The sequence below is a fragment of the Oncorhynchus masou genome, chromosome 23, assembly GCF_036934945.1.
Source record: "Oncorhynchus masou masou isolate Uvic2021 chromosome 23, UVic_Omas_1.1, whole genome shotgun sequence".
NCBI classification, from domain to species: Eukaryota; Metazoa; Chordata; class Actinopteri; order Salmoniformes; family Salmonidae; genus Oncorhynchus; species Oncorhynchus masou.
Genome location: NC_088234.1, coordinates 3,585,598 through 3,608,097, shown reverse-complemented (window position 1 = coordinate 3,608,097; position 22,500 = coordinate 3,585,598). Strand labels below are relative to the sequence as shown.

Sequence of the window (22,500 nt, the reverse complement as noted above, 5' to 3'; positions counted from 1 at the left end):
ACTGCATATACTGTACAAATGATTACATATTGTATATATACTGCATATACTGTACAAATGGATTACATACTGTATATATACTGCATATACTGTACAAATTGATTACATACTGTATATATACTGCATATACTGTACAAATTGATTACATACTGTATATATATATATATATATATACTGCATATACTGTACAAATTGATTACATACTGTATATATATATATACTGCATATACTGTACAAATTGATTACATACTGTATATATACACTGCACAAATTGATTACATACTGTATATATACTGCACAAATTGATTACATACTGTATATATACTGCATATACTGCACAAATTGATTACATACTGTATATATACTGCATATACTGCACAAATTGATTACATACTGTATATATATACTGCATATACTGTACAAATTGATTACATACTGTATATATATACTGCATATACTATACAAATTGATTACATACTGCATATACTATACAAATGGATTACATACTGCATATACTGTACAAATTGATTACATACTGTATATATACACTGCACAAATTGATTACATACTGTATATATACTGCACAAATTGATTACATACTGTATATATACTGCATATACTGCACAAATTGATTACATACTGTATATATATACTGCATATACTGTACAAATTGATTACATACTGTATATATATATATACTGCATATACTGTACAAATTGATTACATACTGTATATATATACTGCATATACTGTACAAATTGATTACATACTGTATATATATACTGCATATACTGTACAAATTGATTACATACTGTATATATATACTGCATATACTGTACAAATTGATTACATACTGTATATATATACTGCATATACTGTACAAATTGATTACATACTGTATATATATACTGCATATACTATACAAATGGATTACATACTGTATATATACTGCATATACTGTACAAATGATTACATACTGTATATATACTGCATATACTATACAAATTGATTACATACTGTATATATACTGCATATACTGTACAAATTGATTACATACTGTATATATACACTGCACAAATTGATTACATACTGTATATATACTGCACAAATTGATTACATACTGTATATATACTGCATATACTGCACAAATTGATTACATACTGTATATATATACTGCATATACTGTACAAATTGATTACATACTGTATATATATATACTGCATATACTGTACAAATTGATTACATACTGTATATATATACTGCATATACTGTACAAATTGATTACATACTGTATATATATACTGCATATACTGTACAAATTGATTACATACTGTATATATATACTGCATATACTGTACAAATTGATTACATACTGTATATATATACTGCATATACTGTACAAATTGATTACATACTGTATATATATACTGCATATACTATACAAATGGATTACATACTGTATATATACTGCATATACTGTACAAATGATTACATACTGTATATATACTGCATATACTATACAAATTGATTACATACTGTATATATACTGCATATACCGTACAAATTGATAACTTTAAAATAAATGTGATTTGTTAAAAGGCACATTCATTCTCCCCCCGGTCCTTATTTCTACATTGAGTTCACGTCAAAAATGACACAACAGGTTTTGGTTTTGTCTTTTTAAATCATAACATATGGTATTGTCTTGCCACATAGATATCATGATATACAATAAAGAACCGAATGAAGTGATTTATTTTCCATCACAGTGGCTTGTCCAAGATCCAACATATACCACCACATACAGACACTCTTCTGCCTACGAGGTGATGTGGCTGCACTGCTATGAACAACATACTGTTGATAATCAACATCGTAGAGCGTCTGCTAAATGACTTAAATGTAAATGTAAATGTAAATGTAGATGATAAAGAATGTGATGATACGTTTGTATTTACCCCCGTTTTCCAATACAATACATGTGGCTTGGGGAGAGAAAACATGTTTATGTGCTGTTGTCTAACTAAGAAACAAGAACTACATACAGAATACAGAATAGACGTGTGTGTATGTGTGTGTAATGTATGTGTGTGTAATGTATGTGTAATGTATGTGTGTGTAATGTATGTGTGTGTAATGTGTGTGTGTGTAATGTGTGTGTGTGTAATGTGTGTGTGTGTAATGTGTGTGTGTGTAATGTGTGTGTGTGTAATGTGTGTGTGTGTAATGTATGTATGTGTGTGTAATGTATGTATGTGTGTGTAATGTATGTGTGTGTAATGTGTGTGTGTGTAATGTATGTGTGTGTGTGTAATGTATGTGTGTGTAATGTGTGTGTGTGTAATGTATGTGTGTGTAATGTATGTGTGTGTAATGTGTGTGTGTGTAATGTATGTGTGTGTAATATGTGTGAATGTATGTGTGCCTGTCTGTCTGTCTTAACTTGAAAGGTTATGCTGCCACCCCCCCCCCCCCCAAAAAAAGAGGACTCTGTTCCCAGAAAGTGATTTGTTATTTTATAACTTATTATGCAAAGATTTCCTATTTAATGTTTGTTAACAAACTAAACTTTCTGTGATGTTTTGTGTTACTGTGTGATAATATTTGTGTATCATCTTTATTTTCTTAAACATTACAAAATGTTTCTGAAATAAAATGTTTGTTTCTTTATGCCCGGCAATAAAATTGCCTTGCCGACCCCCCCCCCCCCCCCTTCTAATTTCCTTAATTTTGTAGTTTAGAGTCCAGTACTTTCTACGGCACACATCAGAGTCAAATACATTCCATAGAACACACCTCACATCAGGACAGGCAACCGAAATGAATAATGAATGTATGTGTGTTATATTAAACATAGAGGAGGGAGTCCAATGTAGGCATGTAATAAACATTTCAGAACAACTACTAGTCGAATAAGACATGGGAAAGATGATGAATTTTGGCAAAAAGATTTATTTATAGACTAATACACTTGAAACAAATAGCCAAACCGAAAACTTCAGGCATTACTAGCGCCTCCCCCGCGATAAAACCGACATAAAAAAAATAAAATGAAACGCAGCCTAACTTGAACAGATATCTCAACTAGCATGCTAGTCGCAGCAGTGAAGAATTGAGTGCGTGCGCGTTCATGTACGTCGCAACGATGAATACTTGAGTGCGTGCGCGTTCGCGCGAAGGGGAAGTGTTCTGGCTGGGGGGGTCTGGGACAACGGTGGCAGTCATTTCTCTACATGCAAACCATTAGTCAGCGTTACAGGCCGTGAGACACAAATGAAAACAAATCATTGTTTTGTAGAATTGCATTCGAAATAAGAACAAAATCATGTAATCAAAAGCTGACCGTGTCTGTCGATATGAAACAGGATAACAATGGTAAAACAACCGTTAGTAGCTAAAACAACAGGATAACAAATGTAAAACAACCGTATAGACTACAGTTAGTAGCTAAAACAACAGGATAACAAATGTAAAACAATCGTTAGTAGCTAAAACAACAGGATAACAAATGTAAAACAACCGTATAGACTACAGTTAGTAGCTAAAACAGGATAAAAGGCAAAGGAACAGACTACAGTTAGTAGCTAAAGCAACAAAGCGACATTATACATACTGTACCTGGGTGCAGGTAAGTTGTCATGAAGCCTTTGACGTAAGACGGTCGCAAAATATGAATCACGTATTCACTACACCTCCGTAGATTGCTCTTCTCCAACTCATACATGATCGATGAATGATCGATGAACTGATAGCAGAGAGATATCGACTATGTCTCTTGCATTAAGCTGACAGCTGCTCAACGGGTATAGTGGTTTGGTGTTCCGTGATATTGGTCGTACTGACTCAGCTGATCTCCTATAACATGTCAGTGGTAACCACGCCTCAGCCTCGCCAGCCTGAAGAAACGAAACCGAAACTTCCCCAGTGACAATAAAACGAAACACCTGCCTCAGTAAAGTCCCTAGAGGTGGTAGGGCAGTTAGACCCAGATCTAGGATCAGTTTGGACTCGTTACATAACCCATTAGCGAGGGCAACACCAAAAAATACCAAAGATCAGACTCCTTGGTCGTGGTGAACTAATCTGTGCCAAATAACATTCAGTTTATACCATACAGGATAGATTCAATTGATCAATAGAAGTGCTGCATCAATGAAATAGCAGAACATACAAATGACACATTTTTATTTAGGACGAATTCCCTGTGACAATTTAGTATACAATATTATGCAAAGCAGCATCTTGTTTTAACACCATAATCACTCATTACAGTTGTAGCAAAAGCCAAAAGAGATCAGACCCCTCCCCCAGTAGCTGGTCCAGATCCAGAGCCACATCCATGGGCTCTAAGACCAACTATTGACTGGGGAATGCGGGAAGAAACTGCCACAACAGTAAGTGACCAGCAGAGGGAGCCAAATGCACAGGAACTACAAGTACTCGGCATTAAACAAGAAATTACTTTTACTATACTCTGTTTTGTATTGACTACTTTGATCTCAAGGCGCGAGCAAAACTATTGACTGGTATATCTTAAGAATTGTGTTGTACACTGGAAGCTCACACCACTTAAAAAGAATAAGAGAACAAGGTTGTGTAAGAGAGAACTTCCCCCCTCAACAGCGCGAGGCGTAGAGAACTCTTGGGAGCAACAAGTTCCATCTTTGGTGTGTCAGTGACAATTTCAGTTCGGCAAGATTGAAAAAGCCCAGAAATAGTTAAAGCCTCGTAGTAGCCAAGAGTCGACAAAAGGGAATCAATATCTAAACAGTAAAAACCATGGGAAATTCAGACTAAATAAGAAGAATATAGTGGTTTAAACAGCAGAGGCCAAAATATTACTACTCTTATAGAGACCAGTTTCGGGAAGGACCAAGGGAATAGAGCGTCACGGTAAATATATGGCTGTTTGCTTGGTTTAAGAGTCATAAAGAAGTGTGTTAAGCTTTTTACCTTTGCAATATTACTTGGCATTTATTTAGTATAGCGCATTAAGGATTGATTGAGCGTTATTGATGTATTGAGAAACTGTATAACCATTGAATTGTAATGATGTGTATAAGACAAAAAACAGAGTGGGAACGGGGTAGAGGGGACGGGATAGAGGGGACGGGATAGAGGGGACGGGGTAGAGGCTTTAGCTGCAGGGGACGGGGTAGAGGCTTTAGCTGCAGGGGACGGGGTAGAGGGGACTTTAGCTGCAGGGGACGGGGTAGAGGCTTTAGCTGCAGGGGACGGGGTAGAGGCTTTAGCTGCAGGGGGGACGGGGTAGAGGCTTTAGCTGCAGGGGACGGGGTAGAGGCTTTAGCTGCAGGGGACGGGGTAGAGGCTTTAGCTGCAGGGGACGGGGTAGAGGCTTTAGCTGCAGGGGACGGGGTAGAGGCTTTAGCTGCAGGGGACGGGGTAGAGATAGGGATAGGGTAAAAGTCAGCACCGTGACACTGTAACCCGGAATATGTCCCAAATAACACCCAAGTGTTATTCCCTATATAGTGCACTACTTTAGACCCTATTCCCTATATAGTGCACTACTTTAGACCCTATTCCCTATATAGTGTACTACTTTAGACCCTATTCCCTATATAGTGCACTACTTTAGACCCTATTCCCTATATAGTGTACTACTTTAGACCCTATTCCCTATATAGTGTACTACTTTAGACCCTATTCCCTATATAGTGCACTACTTTAGACCCTATTCCCTATATAGTGCACTACTTTAGACCCTATTCCCTATATAGGGCACTACTTTAGACCCTATTCCCTATATAGTGCACTACTTTAGACCCTATTCCCTATATAGTGCACTACTTTAGACCAGAGCCCTATTCCCTCTATAGTGCGCTACTTTTGACCAGGGCCTACAGGGTTCCATTTAGGACACATAGCGGACCTTGTGGGTCCTTGAGGCGAATGTGTTCCTTGTAAGAGGGAACTATAATGCACAGAATTGCAGGACTCTAGGTCTTCACACAGACCGTTCCTTCGTTGTCCACATGGTCCCTAATCCAGTAGGTTTTCAACACCTCAAACAGCCACCCCGACCGCTTGGAGGTGTCCACATGGTCCCTAATCCAGTAGGTTTTCAACACCCCAAACAGCCACCCCCGCCGCTTGGAGGTGTCCACATGGTCCCTAATCCAGTAGGTTTTCAACACCTCAAACAGCCACCCCGACCGCTTGGAGGTGTCCACATGGTCCTAAAGCACTCCGCTGTCTGTTGAGTATCACATTATAATTATAAAACTGGGGTGGAGCGGACAGAAAAAGCTATTTCCGAATGTGGGGGGAGGGAGGTGACATATATTTGAGACTAGTGTATTGCAAATAATTTAGTAATCGACTTAACCCTCTTACATCTATGGGGGCGCTATTTCATTTTTGGATGAAAAACGTTCCCGTTTTAAACAAGATATTTTGTCACAAAAAGATGCTCGACTATGCATATAATTGATAGCATTCGAAAGAAAACACTCTGACGTGTCCAGAAATACCAAGATATTCTCTGTGCGTGCCCTAGAACGTGAGCTTCAGGCAAAACCAAGATGAGATGGCATCCAGGAAATGACAAGGATTTTTGAGGCTCTGTTTTCCATTGTCTCCTTATATGGCTATGAATGCGAGAGGAATGAGCCTGCCCTTTCTGTCGTTTCCCCAAGGTGTCTGCAGCATTGTGACGTATTTGTAGGCAGATCATTGGAAGATTGACCATAAGAGACCACATTTACCAGGTGTCCGCCCGGTGTCCTGCGCCGAAATTGGTGCGCAAAAGTCACCTGCCAGTATTTTTCCATGCGATACAGAGAGGAAAGCAAGCTTCCACGAACTGCATATCAATGAAGAGATATGTGAAAAAACACCTTGAGGATTGATTCCAAACAACGTTTGCCATGTTTCGGTCGATATTATGTAGTTAATCCGGAAAAAGTTTTACGTTGTAGGTGACTGAATTTTCGGTTCGTTTCGGTAGCCAGACGCAATGTAGAAAACGGAACGATTTCTCCTACACACAGACGCTTTCAGGAAAAACTGCGCATTTGGTATGTAACTGAGAGTCTCCTCATTGAAAACATCAGAAGCTCTTCAAAGGTAAATTATTTTATTTATTTGGTTATCTGGTTTTTGTGAAAATGTTGCGTGCTAAATGCTACTCAAAATGCTATGCTAGCTTTGCATACTCTTACACAAATTAGTCAATTTCTATGGTTCAAAAGCATATTTTGAAAATCTGAGATGACAGTGTTGTTAAGAAAAGGCTAAGCTTGAGAGCAGACGCATTATTTTCATTTTATTTGCGATTTTCAGAAATCGTTAACGTTGCGTTATGCTAATGAGCCTGAGGCTTTAGTCACAAACCCGGATCCGGGATGGGGAGTTTCAAGAAGTTAAATCAGTAAAATATATTTTGAGTTGTAAACAGGGAAACAACGACGAGTCCCAGACGGTTTGCAATAGAACATACCGGAGGAGGTATGTCGTTTACTACCGAGACTATTAGCATCATCTGGTGACCACCAGTGTTTGGAACGCGTTGAGCTCGTTGACAAAAACACTCCGTTTCACACGCGGATCAGCGGTGGGTCTGTGTTATTTATACGGTTATATTTGATACAGGTTTACAGCAGTGAATGACATCTATTCGTTTTCGGTTATAGTGTTTCTAAGTAGAAGCCATACCAGGGAAACTAAATGTTTTCACTATATGATGGACATTCAGGTGTCTGCCTGACTGTGGGGCTCCTAACTTCTATCATTAGGAATTTTTCTTGCGATCACAACAAAACTGCGTATTTTGCTCAAATAGAGATGTGATTAAATTGTGTTTTATTTGGAAAGTTGGCTGAGAATTGAACATGCAGTTTCCTGCCTGAGTGTACAGTATCGTATTCTGTCTTATCTTGACCAGAACAGAACTACTTATTTTACTCAACTAAAGATTTAAATAAACAGTGTTTAATTTTTTTTTAAAGATGGTCCTGCCTGAGTGTACAGTATCGTATTCTGTCTTATCTTGACCAGAACAGCACTACTTATTTTACTCAACTAGAGATTTAAATAAAGTGTTTAATTTTTTTTATTTTTAAAGCTGGTCCTGCCTGACGTGGACCGTTTCCTCGCCTTATTCTCATTGTGGTTAACGACGGCTGTTGCTTATTTACCAGGTAACAACAAGTGGAAACTATACAAGTAGCCTCTTCACCCAATTAGAGACTGAAATAATGGGCGTGGCTGACATCAACAATACATGAAGGGGAAAGGATCCACAGACACACCCGCAGGAAGACGATCTCTTTATTGACACCGCTGGTTGCCATGGTTAACACAAATACAGGACATTGAATGCTTCCTGAATTGACTCAGTAAATGAGTAGTCCTACAGTATCACAGCCAGGTCAAACAGGTGTGTTCGTCAGATTACCAGTATCACAGCCAGGTCAAACAGGTGTGTTCGTCAGATTACCAGTATCACAGCCAGGTCAAACAGGTGTGTTCGTCAGATTACCAGTATCACAGCCAGGTCAAACAGGTGTGTTCGTCAGATTACCAGTATCACAGCCAGGTCAAACAGGTGTGTTCGTCAGATTACCAGTATCACAGCCAGGTCAAACAGGTGTGTTCGTCAGATTACCAGTATCACAGCCAGGTCAAACAGGTGTGTTCGTCAGATTACCAGTATCACAGCCAGGTCAAACAGGTGTGTTGCAGATTACCAGTATCACAGCCAGGTCAAACAGGTGTGTTCGTCAGATTAAGTATCACAGCCAGGTCAAACAGGTGTGTTCGTCAGATTACCAGTATCACAGCCAGGTCAAACAGGTGTGTTCTGATTACCAGTATCACAGCCAGGTCAAACAGGTGTGTTCGTCAGATTACCAGTATCACAGCCAGGTCAAACAGGTGTGTTCGTCAGATTACCAGTATCACAGCCAGGTCAAACAGGTGTGTTCGTTATTACCAGTATCACAGCCAGGTCAAACAGGTGTGTTCGTCAGATTACCGGTATCACAGCCAGGTCAAACAGGTGTGTTCGTCAGATTACCGGTATCACAGCCAGGTCAAACAGGTGTGTTCGTCAGATTACCGGTATCACAGCCAGGTCAAACAGGTGTGTTCGTCAGATTACCGGTATCACAGCCAGGTCAAACAGGTGTGTTCGTCAGATTACCGGTATCACAGCCAGGTCAAACAGGTGTGTTCGTCAGATTACCAGTATCACAGCCAGGTCAAACAGGTGTGTTCGTCAGATTACCAGTATCACAGCCAGGTCAAACAGGTGTGTTCGTCAGATTACCAGTATCACAGCCAGGTCAAACAGGTGTGTTCGTCAGATTACCGGTATCACAGCCAGGTCAAACAGGTGTGTTCGTCAGATTACCAGTATCACAGCCAGGTCAAACAGGTGTGTTCGTCAGATTACCAGTATCACAGCCAGGTCAAACAGGTGTGTTCGTCAGATTACCAGTATCACAGCCAGGTCAAACAGGTGTGTTCGTCAGATTACCGGTATCACAGCCAGGTCAAACAGGTGTGTTCGTCAGATTACCAGTATCACAGCCAGGTCAAACAGGTGTGTTCGTCAGATTACCAGTATCACAGCCAGGTCAAACAGGTGTGTTCGTCAGATTACCAGTATCACAGCCAGGTCAAACAGGTGTGTTCGTCAGATTCCCCAGTGTCCACAGCAACACTATTGATTATCCTCTACCCCCAGTGTATGTGGAGTACTATGGTCTTAGCCATGTCCTCCCTCACTCCTCTTTTCCTCCCCTCCCGGCTCCTCTCTTCCTCCCCTCCCGGCTCCTCTCTTCCTCCCCTCCCGGCTCCTCTCTTCCTCCCCTCCCGGCTCCTCTCTTCCTCCCCTCCCGGCTCCTCTCTTCCACTCCTACTTCCTGTTACCGACAATGCGCTACTTCCTGCTGCCGTCTCTCTCCGTCTCTCCGACCCACCCTCCTCTTCCTAGATAGATAGATAGAGAGATGGTCATATGAACAGAACAGCATAGTGTACACAGTATAATGTAACACTTCCTAGATATAGATATATAGAGATAGATGGTCATATGAACAGAACAGCATAGCGTACACAGTATAATGTAACACTTCCTAGATATAGATATAGAGAGATAGATGGTGATATGAACAGAACAGCATAGCGTACACAGTATAATGTAACACTTCCTAGATATAGATATATAGAGATAGATGGTCATATGAACAGAACAGCATAGCGTACACAGTATAATGTAACACTTCCTAGATATAGATATATAGAGATAGATGGTCATATGAACAGAACAGCATAGCGTACACAGTATAATGTAACACTTCCTAGATATAGATATAGAGAGATAGATGGTCATATGAACAGAACAGCATAGTGTACACAGTATAATGTAACACTTCCCTGCCAGCTCTCCTCTCAAACAGTGCAGCAACTATAAGGCATAGTCCCAAATGGCAGCCTATTCCCTACAGCGGACCACACAGCGGACCACCCAGGCAGTAGAGCACTTAATAGGGAATAGGCTGCCATATAGGATGCAGTATAAAAAATATATTATTTTATTGATTTATTTGACCAGGTCAGATGACTGAGAACACATTCTCTTTTACCTCAACGACCCCAACGACCCGGGGAATAGTTCCAGGGGAGAGGAGGAGGGGGGATAGATGAGCCAACTGGAAGCTCATCCCAAAAGTAGTAACAAAACAATATCTCTTCCTCTGAGATGGAGGTGACAGAGAGGTCAGTGTCACTGGTTGATGATGTCATACCGTCCTCGTAGGTCGGCGCCGGAGGGTCGTGGATGGAGGTGACAGAGAGGTCAGTGTCACTGGTTGATGATGTCATACCGTCCTCGTAGGTCGGCGCTGGAGGGTCGTAGATGGCCAGGTGGCAGAGAGGTCAGTGTCACTGATTGATGATGTCATACCATCCTCGTAGGTCGGCGCTGGAGGGTCGTAGATGGTCAGGTGACAGAGAGGTCAGTGTCACTGGTTGATGATGTCATACCGTCCTCATAGGTCGGCGCCGGAGGGTCGTAGATGGAGGTGACAGAGAGGTCAGTGTCACTGGTTGATGATGTCATACCGTCCTCGTAGGTCGGCGCCGGAGGGTCGTAGATGGAGGTGACAGAGAGGTCAGTGTCACTGGTTGATGATGTCATACCGTCCTCGTAGGTCGGCGCTGGAGGGTCGTAGATGGCCAGGTGGCAGAGAGGTCAGTGTCACTGGTTGATGATGTCATACCGTCCTCGTAGGTCGGCGCCGGAGGGTCGTAGATGGAGGTGACAGAGAGGTCAGTGTCACTGGTTGATGATGTCATACCGTCCTCGTAGGTCGGCGCCGGAGGGTCGTAGATGGAGGTGACAGAGAGGTCAGTGTCACTGGTTGATGATGTCATACCGTCCTCGTAGGTCGGCGCCGGAGGGTCGTAGATGGCCAGGTGGTCAAAGGCTTCCTTGGAGAGAGGAGAACGGGTTGAACTGATATGAGGGAGAGACACACACACAGGAGGGTTAGGGAGAGGATGTGTGCGTTCTCATCGGCAGCCGAGACTAACGTGGAGTCAAATTAAGTATTTAAATGTCTGCGTGGGCAGGTGTATGCGTGCTCACCAGCTCGTGGAAGAAGTGGTCCATCCGTGCCAGCTGGAAAGGGGTGGAGTTCATTCTGGATGACCCCGCCCCCTCCCTCCCTATCACAGCGTGCGATTGGCGAGGTGATGAAACGTTGGACGATGTTGACCAATGAGCCGTGAAACACTGCCAGCTCCCACTGTAACCAAGATTCAGAGGATTTGATCGTCCAACATTACTGCAAACCTTTTCTCCGAAAGACTCGACACTGAAAGACTAGCTTACTGGTCTGTCCTTCACCATAGAAATATCATTATTATTGTGGTGCATGATTGCCATGGGTAAATTGGAATGTTCAGTCAATGAGCATTATGGGTAATCCACCTCTCCCGAATTAAAACATAGAAAGAAAGTGGATGTGAGTTACAACGTCCAAATCTAAACACAACCGGCGACGCCACGTCATTTTCTGAACACAAGTTATTATTGACACGCCAGAGCTATTGTAGCTATCAGAGTGTAGAAACAGTATTAATCAATCATAACAGCACTACAGTAGCTATCAGAGTGGAGAAACGGTACTAATCAATTATAACAACACTACTGTAGCTATCAGAGTGGAGAAACAGTATTAATCAATCATAACAGCACCTCTGTAGCTATCAGAGTGGAGAAACAGTGTTAATCAATTATAACAGCACTACTGTAGCTATCAGAGTGTAGAAACAGTATTAATCAATTATAACAGCATTACTGTAGCTATCAGAGTGGAGAAACAGTATTAATCAATTATAACAGCACTACTGTAGCTATCAGAGTGGAGAAACAGTATTAATCAATTATAACAGCATTACTGTAGCTATCAGAGTGGAGAAACAGTATTAATCAATCATAACAGCACTACTGTAGCTATCAGAGTGGAGAAACAGTATTAATCAATTATAACAACACTACTGTAGCTATCAGAGTGGAGAAACGGTACTAAGCAATTATAACAGCACTACTGTAGCTATCAGAGTGGAGAAACAGTATTAATCAATCATAACAGCACTACTGTAGCTATCAGAGTGGAGAAACAGTATTAATCAATCATAACAGCACTACTGTAGCTATCAGAGTGGAGAAACGGTTGCTAACTTGAACAATACAACAACAAAAAGTTACCTCTCATCTGTCCCTCGATCCCTCCATCCTATTGGCCGGGGTAGAAGAGGAGTTCCCACCCTTTCCACCTTCGTCCTGACCGTCTCCTCTCCATCCCCCTCCTCCTCTTTCACTCTCCATGGTTACCACCTGCTCTGGTGGTCACCATGGCAGCTGCGGTCCTGTTTTCTCCAGGTACAGGAGGTTTGAGAGTAAGGCTGGAGGAGAAGGGCTGTTTACACAGCGGACACCTAGAGACTAAGATTAAGATGAAAGATCAGAGGAGGAAAACGTTATTCATTCTAGAGCTGGTAGGAAGGATTTCCTGAACACCTTAGTTGACACCCTATACTGCCCTACCAAGCAAACAGGCAGTAAATGCTCATTTGGTCAAAAATTAGGTGTCATTTTTGCTACATTAAATACATGCTTAATCATATGGACAGGGTATCCTGCCTTGTATTGTGTTTTGGAGAAAATGGGGGTCATGTTAGCAGTAACTGCATAAATTTACAACAAAAAAAGGGAATTTCTCTCAGTTCCACGCTATGAGCAGTTACTGCCTTTTTGCTTGGTAGGGCAGTATAGTGTGCTGCTTTCGACCAGAGCCCTAGGTGCCATTTGCGATGCACAGGCCCTGGTCAAAAGTAGTGCACTATATAAGGAAAAGGGTGTAATTAGGGACACAGTCCTATCTTGTTGTTGTTCCACTCCTGTATGCAGAGGAAGCAGAAGCAATGGAGGCACCTGTCCAGGTAAGTTATGTTGTAGAACCGGTCCTAGGCAGATACCGGTCTTAAGAGTTTGGAGACGCCTCGGCCGAGACATTCCTCCTGTTCCTGACCTGACCCTCCGCTCTCCCTCAGACAAACACGCCACTTCATCTTAGTTGGGGCCACCTTCTAGGGAGGGGGAGGGGGGTCAGGAACAGGAGCCCTCTAAGACTTTATAAGACTTTATTGCAGTCTTGTCCCCAGACTAGACTGGTTCAATAACATGACTTACCTGGACACAGTGTCAGTTGATCCAACTCCCCACTTTGAACAATGGAGCTGCCTAAAGTGTAGGTAGGGCTGAGATGAATCTCAATTAGCCTACTATGGGGATGTTGGGTCAACAACAATGTTACCAGTGATCTTGTCTTACGGCCTAGATATTTCCCTGTTTAGCTACCAACGTTTTAAAGTTAAATGTACCTGTTAGGATTCATATGTAGAGTGAAACGTGTGGCTTTATCCACAAGATGTAGCACATACCCTTTACAGATGGGTAACGTGCTGCTTCCGTGTCTGTCCACACGTCGTCTCCAGTAGCCGAATCTGAACGCTATAGCTAACCATCCATGCCCTGGTTAGCTGCATCACTAGCGAGTTAGCTAGCACTAATAATAATAATAAAAAATACAACTTTGATGTTGATTTATAGTAGTTAACGTTAGATAGCTCGTCAGCTGACAGGCTAACCATTTAGCGTCTCTCTTCCTGACAACTCGAATCCCTGCAGATTTCTCCGGTTCACAGTCAAAACATCACACCACCGAATCCGTTAGTCTCACCAACTAAACTATCTGACAACACTAAGAATCATTCAGACCTAAATAATAGTATAAATTATAAAGATATAATGTTATAGTAGGATTTTATCGGCGAGGTAGCAGACTGTTGTGAATCAGAGCCGTTGGCAACAGAGAGGATTCTGGGATACTGGAGGACCTTCCGCAACCCTCTGGTTGCCAAGGAGGATCACATATAGGGGTTGATATCGATTTAAATGCATCTAATTTTGTTGTTGTTGTTGGTATAAACTATTTAATCTTGTTTTATTAGTATTAAACATCCACATATCATCTATAAATGGGACAATTGTCATGTAATCATTTCCCGTGCTAGCAGCTATTGTTATTGTCTTTTAATGCCAGTAATTCCGCCAGATGGCGCCAGCGTGAAGCTATTGACAACAAGTGCGACTCCTCGGTTGTTTACAATCCGCGTTGTCATAGACATGGAAGCCAGCCAACCAACCAGCCAGCTCACCAGCCAGTCAGCTAACCAGCCAGATAACCAGCCAGCCAACTAACCAGCCAGCCAGCTAGCTAACCAGCCAGCTAACCGCAGCTAACCAGCTAACCGCAGCTAAACAAAACGTGGTTTGAGTCAATTTCTACCAAAATTGAAGATGATGAACATCAGCAACCGAGCATTGGATAGACTCTACTCTGTTGTGAGTAGTTTTTATGTTCCCCCGTAGCTGGTTGTTTTAGCCAACTGGTTGTGCTAACTAGCTACTAGCTAACTGCTAGGGATAATACTTCCAAAGTGAGCAGCCCTATTTATCTATACTACAGTACATATCTAATCACATAACTCCCGACTGAACGTATCCAGACAGACAAGATGTGGCCAATATGCAGGTTTGACTAGGTTACTTTCTCAATCTAATCTGTTACCTGTCCAAAATTATAATCAGTCATTTGGATTACCCAAACTCAGTAACGTAATCTGATCATATTCCCGTTAGAAGAAGACAAACATGTGTGTTACCAATTGGATGACATCTATGGCAGGATAAATCAATGTTAAAGTTTACATAGCTGGACATATATGGATGTTAAATTTAACTTTATGGGTTGGTTATGTAGGCTTCTTCTAACCCATCGCTTTCTACTACATATAATAATATGATTCAATTATATCTTTACATTAAACAGCTGCATATTATCAAAGTGTCACCAACTAAAAGGTAAACAATAGGCCTGTAGCAAATGCAGCATGTGACAGCATATTCATTTATCACATGTAGATGGCCCTTTTCAGTAGTGATACTGACTGATTTGGTTTTTAAAGGGCAAATCCACAGATGAAACAAAAACTAAACGGCACCCGCCTCTGTTTTGGTAGAAAGCTGAGGGATGGGCCTGTAGAAATGTAACCACTCTCAGATTAATAGACAGAGCTGTGGATGCAAGGACTGACCATCCATGATGTCAACATTATAGTTATAACCATGTTATGAGGCTATACAGGACTGACCATCCATCAACATTATAGTTATAACCATGTTATGAGACTATACAGGACTGACCATCCATCAACATTATAGGTATAACCATGTTATGAGGCTATACAGGACTGACCATCCATGATGTCAACATTAATTATAGTTATAACCATGTTATGAGACTATACAGGACTGACCATCCATGATATCAACATTATAGTTATAACCATGTTATGAGACTATACAGGACTGACCATCCATCAACATTATAGTTATAACCATGTTATGAGGCTATACAGGACTGACCATCCATCAACATTATAGTTATAACCATGTTATGAGGCTATACAGGACTGACCATCCATCAACATTATAGTTATAACCATGTTATGACTATACAGGACTGACCATCCATGATATCAACATTATAGTTATAACCATGTTATGAGGCTATACAGGACTGACCATCCATCAACATTATAGTTATAACCATGTTATGAGGCTATACAGGACTGACCATCCATGATGTCAACATTAATTATAGTTATAACCATGTTATGAGACTATACAGGACTGACCATCCATGATATCAACATTATAGTTATAACCATGTTATGAGGCTATACAAGACTGACCATCCATCAACATTATAGTTATAACCATGTTATGAGACTATACAGGACTGACCATCCATGATGTCAACATTATAGTTATAACCATGTTATGAGACTATACAGGACTGACCATCCATCAACATTATAGTTATAACCATGTTATGAGGCTATACAGGACTGACCATCCATCAACATTATAGTTATAACCATGTTATGAGACTATACAGGACTGACCATCCATCAACATTATAGTTATAACCATGTTATGAGACTATACAGGACTGACCATCCATGATGTCAACATTATAGTTATAACCATGTTATGAGGCTATACAGGACTGACCATCCATGATGTCAACATTATAGTTATAACCATGTTATGAGACTATACAGGACTGACCATCCATCAACATTATAGTTATAACCATGTTATGAGACTATACAGGCCTGACCATCCATCAACATTATAGTTATAACCATGTTATGAGACTATACAGGACTGACCATCCATCAACATTATAGTTATAACCATGTTATGAGGCTATACAGGACTGACCATCCATGATATCAACATTATAGTTATAACCATGTTATGAGACTATACAGGACTGACCATCCATGATGTCAACATTATAGTTATAACCATGTTATGAGGCTATACAGGACTGACCATCCATGATGTCAACATTATAGTTATAACCATGTTATGAGACTATACAGGACTGACCATCCATCAACATTATAGTTATAACCATGTTATGAGACTATACAGGACTGACCATCCATCAACATTATAGTTATAACCATGTTATGAGGCTATACAGGACTGACCATCCATCAACATTATAGTTATAACCATGTTATGAGACTATACTGGACTGACCATCCATGATCTCAACATTATAGTTATAACCATGTTATGAGACTATACAGGACTGACCATCCATGATATCAACATTATAGTTATAACCATGTTATGACTATACAGGACTGACCATCAATGATATCAACATTATAGTTATAACCATGTTATGAGGCTATACAGGACTGACCATCCATCAACATTATAGTTATAATCATGTTTTGAGGCTATACAGTATTTGTTTATATGTACAATGTTTACAAACATTGGAGAAAAACAAGTTTATAGTGTGACAGTTGAACTAAGATCATGAGGCATTTATAAGTTATATTCTTTCAACAATCAATGGATATATATATATATATGAATATTTTATAATTTCACAAATGGATGTAATAACTACAGATTGCCCCTCTTTAAGTCTCAAAAGTGTGTGAGTTTGGTCATCAGGACTGTGGATTTTTTTTATCAGCATAAATTAGATTGAGCAATAAAAGCTCCACTTTTATTCTATAGGCTGGGATCCACACTGTTATTCTATAGGCTGGGATCCACACTGTTATTCTATAGGCTGGGATCCACACTGTTATTCTATAGGCTGGGATCCACACTGTACAGCTGTTATTCTATAGGCTGGCATCCACACTGTTATTCTATAGGCTGGGATCCACACTGTTATTCTATAGGCTGGGATCCACACTGTTATTCTATAGGCTGGGATCCACACTGTTATTCTATAGGCTGGGATCCACACTGTTATTCTATAGTCTGGGATCCACACTGTTATTCTATAGGCTGGGATCCACACTGTTATTCTATAGGCTGGGATCCACACTGTTATTCTATAGGCTGGGATCCACACTGTTATTCTATAGGCTGGGATCCTCACTATACAGCTGTTATTCTATAGGCTGGGATCCTCACTATGCAGCTGTTATTCTATAGGCTGGGATCCTCACTATACAGCTGTTATTCTATAGGATGGGATCCACACTGTTATTCTATAGGCTGGGATCCACACTGTTATTCTATAGGCTGGGATCCTCACTATACAGCTGTTATTCTATAGGCTGGGATCCTCACTATGCAGCTGTTATTCTATAGGCTGGGATCCTCACTATACAGCTGTTATTCTATAGGCTGGGATCAGCACTATGCAGCTGTTATTCTATAGGCTGGGATCCTCACTATACAGCTGTTATTCTATAGGATGGGATCCACACTGTTATTCTATAGGCTGGGATCCACACTGTTATTCTATAGGCTGGGATCCACACTGTTATTCTATAGGCTGGGATCCACACTGTTATTCTATAGGCTGGGATCCACACTGTTATTCTATAGGCTGGGATCCACACTGTTATTCTATAGGCTGGGATCCACACTATACAGCTGTTATTCTATAGGCTGGCATCCACACTGTTATTCTATAGGCTGGGATCCTCACTATACAGCTGTTATTCTATAGGATGGGATCCACACTGTTATTCTATAGGCTGGGATCCACACTGTTATTCTATAGGCTGGGATCCACACTGTTATTCTATAGGCTGGGATCCACACTGTTATTCTATAGGCTGGGATCCACACTGTTATTCTATAGGCTGGGATCCACACTGTTATTCTATAGGCTGGGATCCACACTGTTATTCTATAGGCTGGGATCCACACTGTTATTCTATAGGATGGGATTCTCACTATACAGCTTTTATTCTATAGGCTGGGATCCTCACTATACAGCTGTTATTCTATAGGATGGGATCCACACTGTTATTCTATAGGATGGGATTCTCACTATACAGCTGTTATTCTATAGGATGGGATCCACACTGTTATTCTATAGGCTGGGACCCACACTGTTATTCTATAGGCTGGGATCCTCACTATACAGCTGTTATTCTATAGGATGGGATCCACACTGTTATTCTATAGGCTGGGATCCACACTGTTATTCTATAGGCTGGGATCCTCACTATACAGCTGTTATTCTATAGGCTGGGATCCTCACTATGCAGCTGTTATTCTATAGGCTGGGATCCTCACTATACAGCTGTTATTCTATAGGCTGGGATCAGCACTATGCAGCTGTTATTCTATAGGCTGGGATCCTCACTATACAGCTGTTATTCTATAGGATGGGATCCACACTGTTATTCTATAGGCTGGGATCCACACTGTTATTCTATAGGCTGGGATCCACACTGTTATTCTATAGGCTGGGATCCACACTGTTATTCTATAGGCTGGGATCCACACTGTTATTCTATAGGCTGGGATCCACACTGTTATTCTATAGGCTGGGATCCACACTATACAGCTGTTATTCTATAGGCTGGGATCCACACTGTTATTCTATAGGCTGGGATCCACACTGTTATTCTATAGGCTGGGATCCACACTGTTATTCTATAGGCTGGGATCCACACTGTTATTCTATAGGCTGGGATCCACACTGTTATTCTATAGGCTGGGATCCACACTATGCAGCTGTTATTCTATAGGCTGGGATCCACACTGTTATTCTATAGGCTGGGATCCACACTGTTATTCTATAGGCTGGGATCCACACTGTTATTCTATAGGCTGGGATCCACACTGTTATTCTATAGGCTGGGATCCACACTGTTATTCTATAGGCTGGGATCCACACTGTTATTCTATAGGCTGGGATCCACACTGTTATTCTATAGGCTGGGATCCACACTGTTATTCTATAGGCTGGGATCCACACTGTTATTCTATAGGCTGGGATCCACACTGTTATTCTATAGGCTGGGATCCTCACTATACAGCTGTTATTCTATAGGCTGGGATCCTCACTATGCAGCTGTTATTCTATAGGCTGGGATCCACACTGTTATTCTACAGGCTATACAGCCTTTGCAAGAGCACATTTTTCACCGGCTGGCTGTCCACTGGTTTCAAAAACAATAATTGATAGGCAGCTTAAACTTCTTGAATTCAACCATTATTGGATTCAAATACACATTTAGATTTCTGAACAGCGCTATGTAGATATTAATATTAAGTGATGTCCGTATCACCGTAGACGACACCACTGCTGTCATCTTCCAAACGTTTATTCAAGTTGGATCATCTTTGGATGCCGACAGCAGTCCTACCCTTGGAAGACATAGTTTGGACTGTAGCCTACAAAAGACTATTCCTGCTCTTTTCCCACGATCCATCAAACACATTTGTTGTGTCATCATAGTGGTCTCTGACATCATAGTAGTCTCTGACATCATAGTGGTCTCTGACATCATAGTGGTCTCTGACATCATAGTGGTCTCAGACATCATAGTGGTCTCTGACATAATAGTGGTCTCTGACATCATAGTGGTCTCTGACATCATAGTGGTCTCTGACATCATAGTGGTCTCTGACATCATAGTGGTCTCTGACATCATAGTGGTCTCTGACATCATAGTGGTCTCAGACATCATAGTGGTCTCTGACATCATAGTGGTCTCTGACATCATAGTGGTCTCTGACATCCTAGTGGTCTCTGACATCTGACAATTTAGAAGTTAACCCCTGTAAACATATGAGAGAGTACATTTAAATATTGTATGTATTTTTTTGTTATTTAACCTATGTAAGGCTGTAAACATACTCAGTAAGTTGCTATAGGTATTGTGTTGTTTGTTTCCAGCTCCTCCTGGCCGTGGTGGTACTGTCGTGGACCTACGTCATCTATGGGAGTAGAATAGCAGCACAGAGACAGTTGGAGAAGAGACTCAACATCAAACTACACAACTAAAGCACCAGCGGCCAGCTCAACTCCAATACAGTAAGTTAACCCCCCAGAACACTAACTAACAGCTAAACTACTAACAGTAAGTTAACCCCTCAGAACACTAACTAACAGCTAAACTACTAACAGTAAGTTAACCCCTCAGAACACTAACTAACAGCTAAACTACTAACAGTAAGTTAACCCCCCAGGACACTAACTAACAGCTAAACTACTAACAGTAAGTTAACCCCTCAGAACACTAACTAACAGCTAAACTACTAACAGTAAGTTAACCCCCCAGAACACTAACTAACAGCTCAACTCCAATACAGTAAGTTAACCCATCAGAACACTAACTAACAGCTAAACTACTAACAGTAAGTTAACCCCCCAGAACACTAACTAACAGCTAAACTACTAACAGTAAGTTAACCCCTCAGAACACTAACTAACAGCTAAACTACTAACAGTAAGTTAACCCCCCAGAACACTAACTAACAGCTAAACTACTAACAGTAAGTTAACCCCCCAGAACACTAACTAACAGCTAAACTACTAACAGTAAGTTAACCCCCCAGAACACTAACTAACAGCTAAACTACTAACAGTAAGTTAACCCCCAGAACACTAACTAACAGCTAAACTACTAACAGTAAGTTAACCCCCCAGAACACTAACTAACAGCTAAACTACTAACAGTAAGTTAACCCCTCAGAACACTAACTAACAGCTAAACTACTAACAGTAAGTTAACCCCTCAGAACACTAACTAACAGCTAAACTACTAACAGTAAGTTAACCCCCCAGAACACTAACTAACAGCTAAACTACTAACAGTAAGTTAACCCATCAGAACACTAACTAACAGCTAAACTACTAACAGTAAGTTAACCCCCCAGAACACTAACTAACAGCTAAACTACTAACAGTAAGTTAACCCCCCAGAACACTAACTAACAGCTAAACTACTAACAGTAAGTTAACCCCCCAGAACACTAACTAACAGCTAAACTACTAACAGTAAGTTAACCCCTCAGAACACTAACTAACAGCTAAACTACTAACAGTAAGTTAACCCCTCAGAACACTAACTAACAGCTAAACTACTAACAGTAAGTTAACCCCCCAGAACACTAACTAACAGCTAAACTACTAACAGTAAGTTAACCCATCAGAACACTAACTAACAGCTAAACTACTAACAGTAAGTTAACCCCTCAGAACACTAACTAACAGCTAAACTACTAACAGTAAGTTAACCCCTACAGTGCGGTGTGAACCCCAATCTCTGCCGGGACTCTCTCTCCTTACCTAATTACGTTCATATTCTCTGAGGATATCCTCTGTCTTGTCATTACGTTGACCGCGTCTACGTTCTGAATGTTTCACTTGTCGTCCCGGCTAATAAGATGCGAATGTTTGTTTGTTCGTTTGTGTTTTTATGAATATTCGACACAATGTAATTTTAACTGCCCTCTGTCCATTATAATTTCACAAAACAATGAATGAAAGTCATATCGATCCCTCATTTCCCCCGCAGCTGAAGTCCTGAGTTCTGAATCCCGTG

The 22,500-nt window shown here is 40.9% G+C and overlaps 1 protein-coding gene and 1 long non-coding RNA gene across 7 annotated transcripts in view; one reads left to right on the top strand and one right to left on the bottom strand.

The window, feature by feature from the left end:
* Positions 1–8,989: 8,989 nt before the first annotated feature.
* On the bottom strand, positions 8,990–14,407 carry LOC135510179 (E3 ubiquitin-protein ligase Topors-like). 6 transcript variants are annotated; one of them, XR_010451078.1, is made up of 5 exons: positions 13,918–14,407; positions 12,743–12,979; positions 11,618–11,777; positions 10,614–11,460; positions 8,990–9,957 (listed from the first exon to the last, which is right to left on the bottom strand). XR_010451078.1 is itself a non-coding variant. In XM_064930971.1 (4 exons), exons 3-4 carry the CDS (start codon positions 11,669–11,671, stop codon positions 11,164–11,166), a joined length of 351 nt encoding a protein of 116 aa, XP_064787043.1. In that variant the 5' UTR covers positions 11,672–11,777; positions 12,743–12,979; positions 13,918–14,407; the 3' UTR covers positions 8,990–11,163. The 6 variants fall into 6 exon arrangements, 1 of the variants encoding a protein (XP_064787043.1); XR_010451079.1 differs by having other exon boundaries at positions 10,776–11,460; XR_010451080.1 differs by having other exon boundaries at positions 10,854–11,460.
* A 294-nt stretch (positions 14,408–14,701) lies between these two features.
* The window catches only part of LOC135509876 (uncharacterized), a 7,980-nt gene continuing 181 nt past the window's right edge, over positions 14,702–22,500 (top strand). The window contains exons 1-3 of the long non-coding RNA XR_010451002.1: positions 14,702–14,941; positions 20,850–20,987; positions 22,474–22,500. The exon at positions 22,474–22,500 is cut by the window's right edge and continues 181 nt beyond it. This is a non-coding gene — a long non-coding RNA (uncharacterized LOC135509876). The remainder of the gene's footprint in view (positions 14,942–20,849; positions 20,988–22,473) is intronic.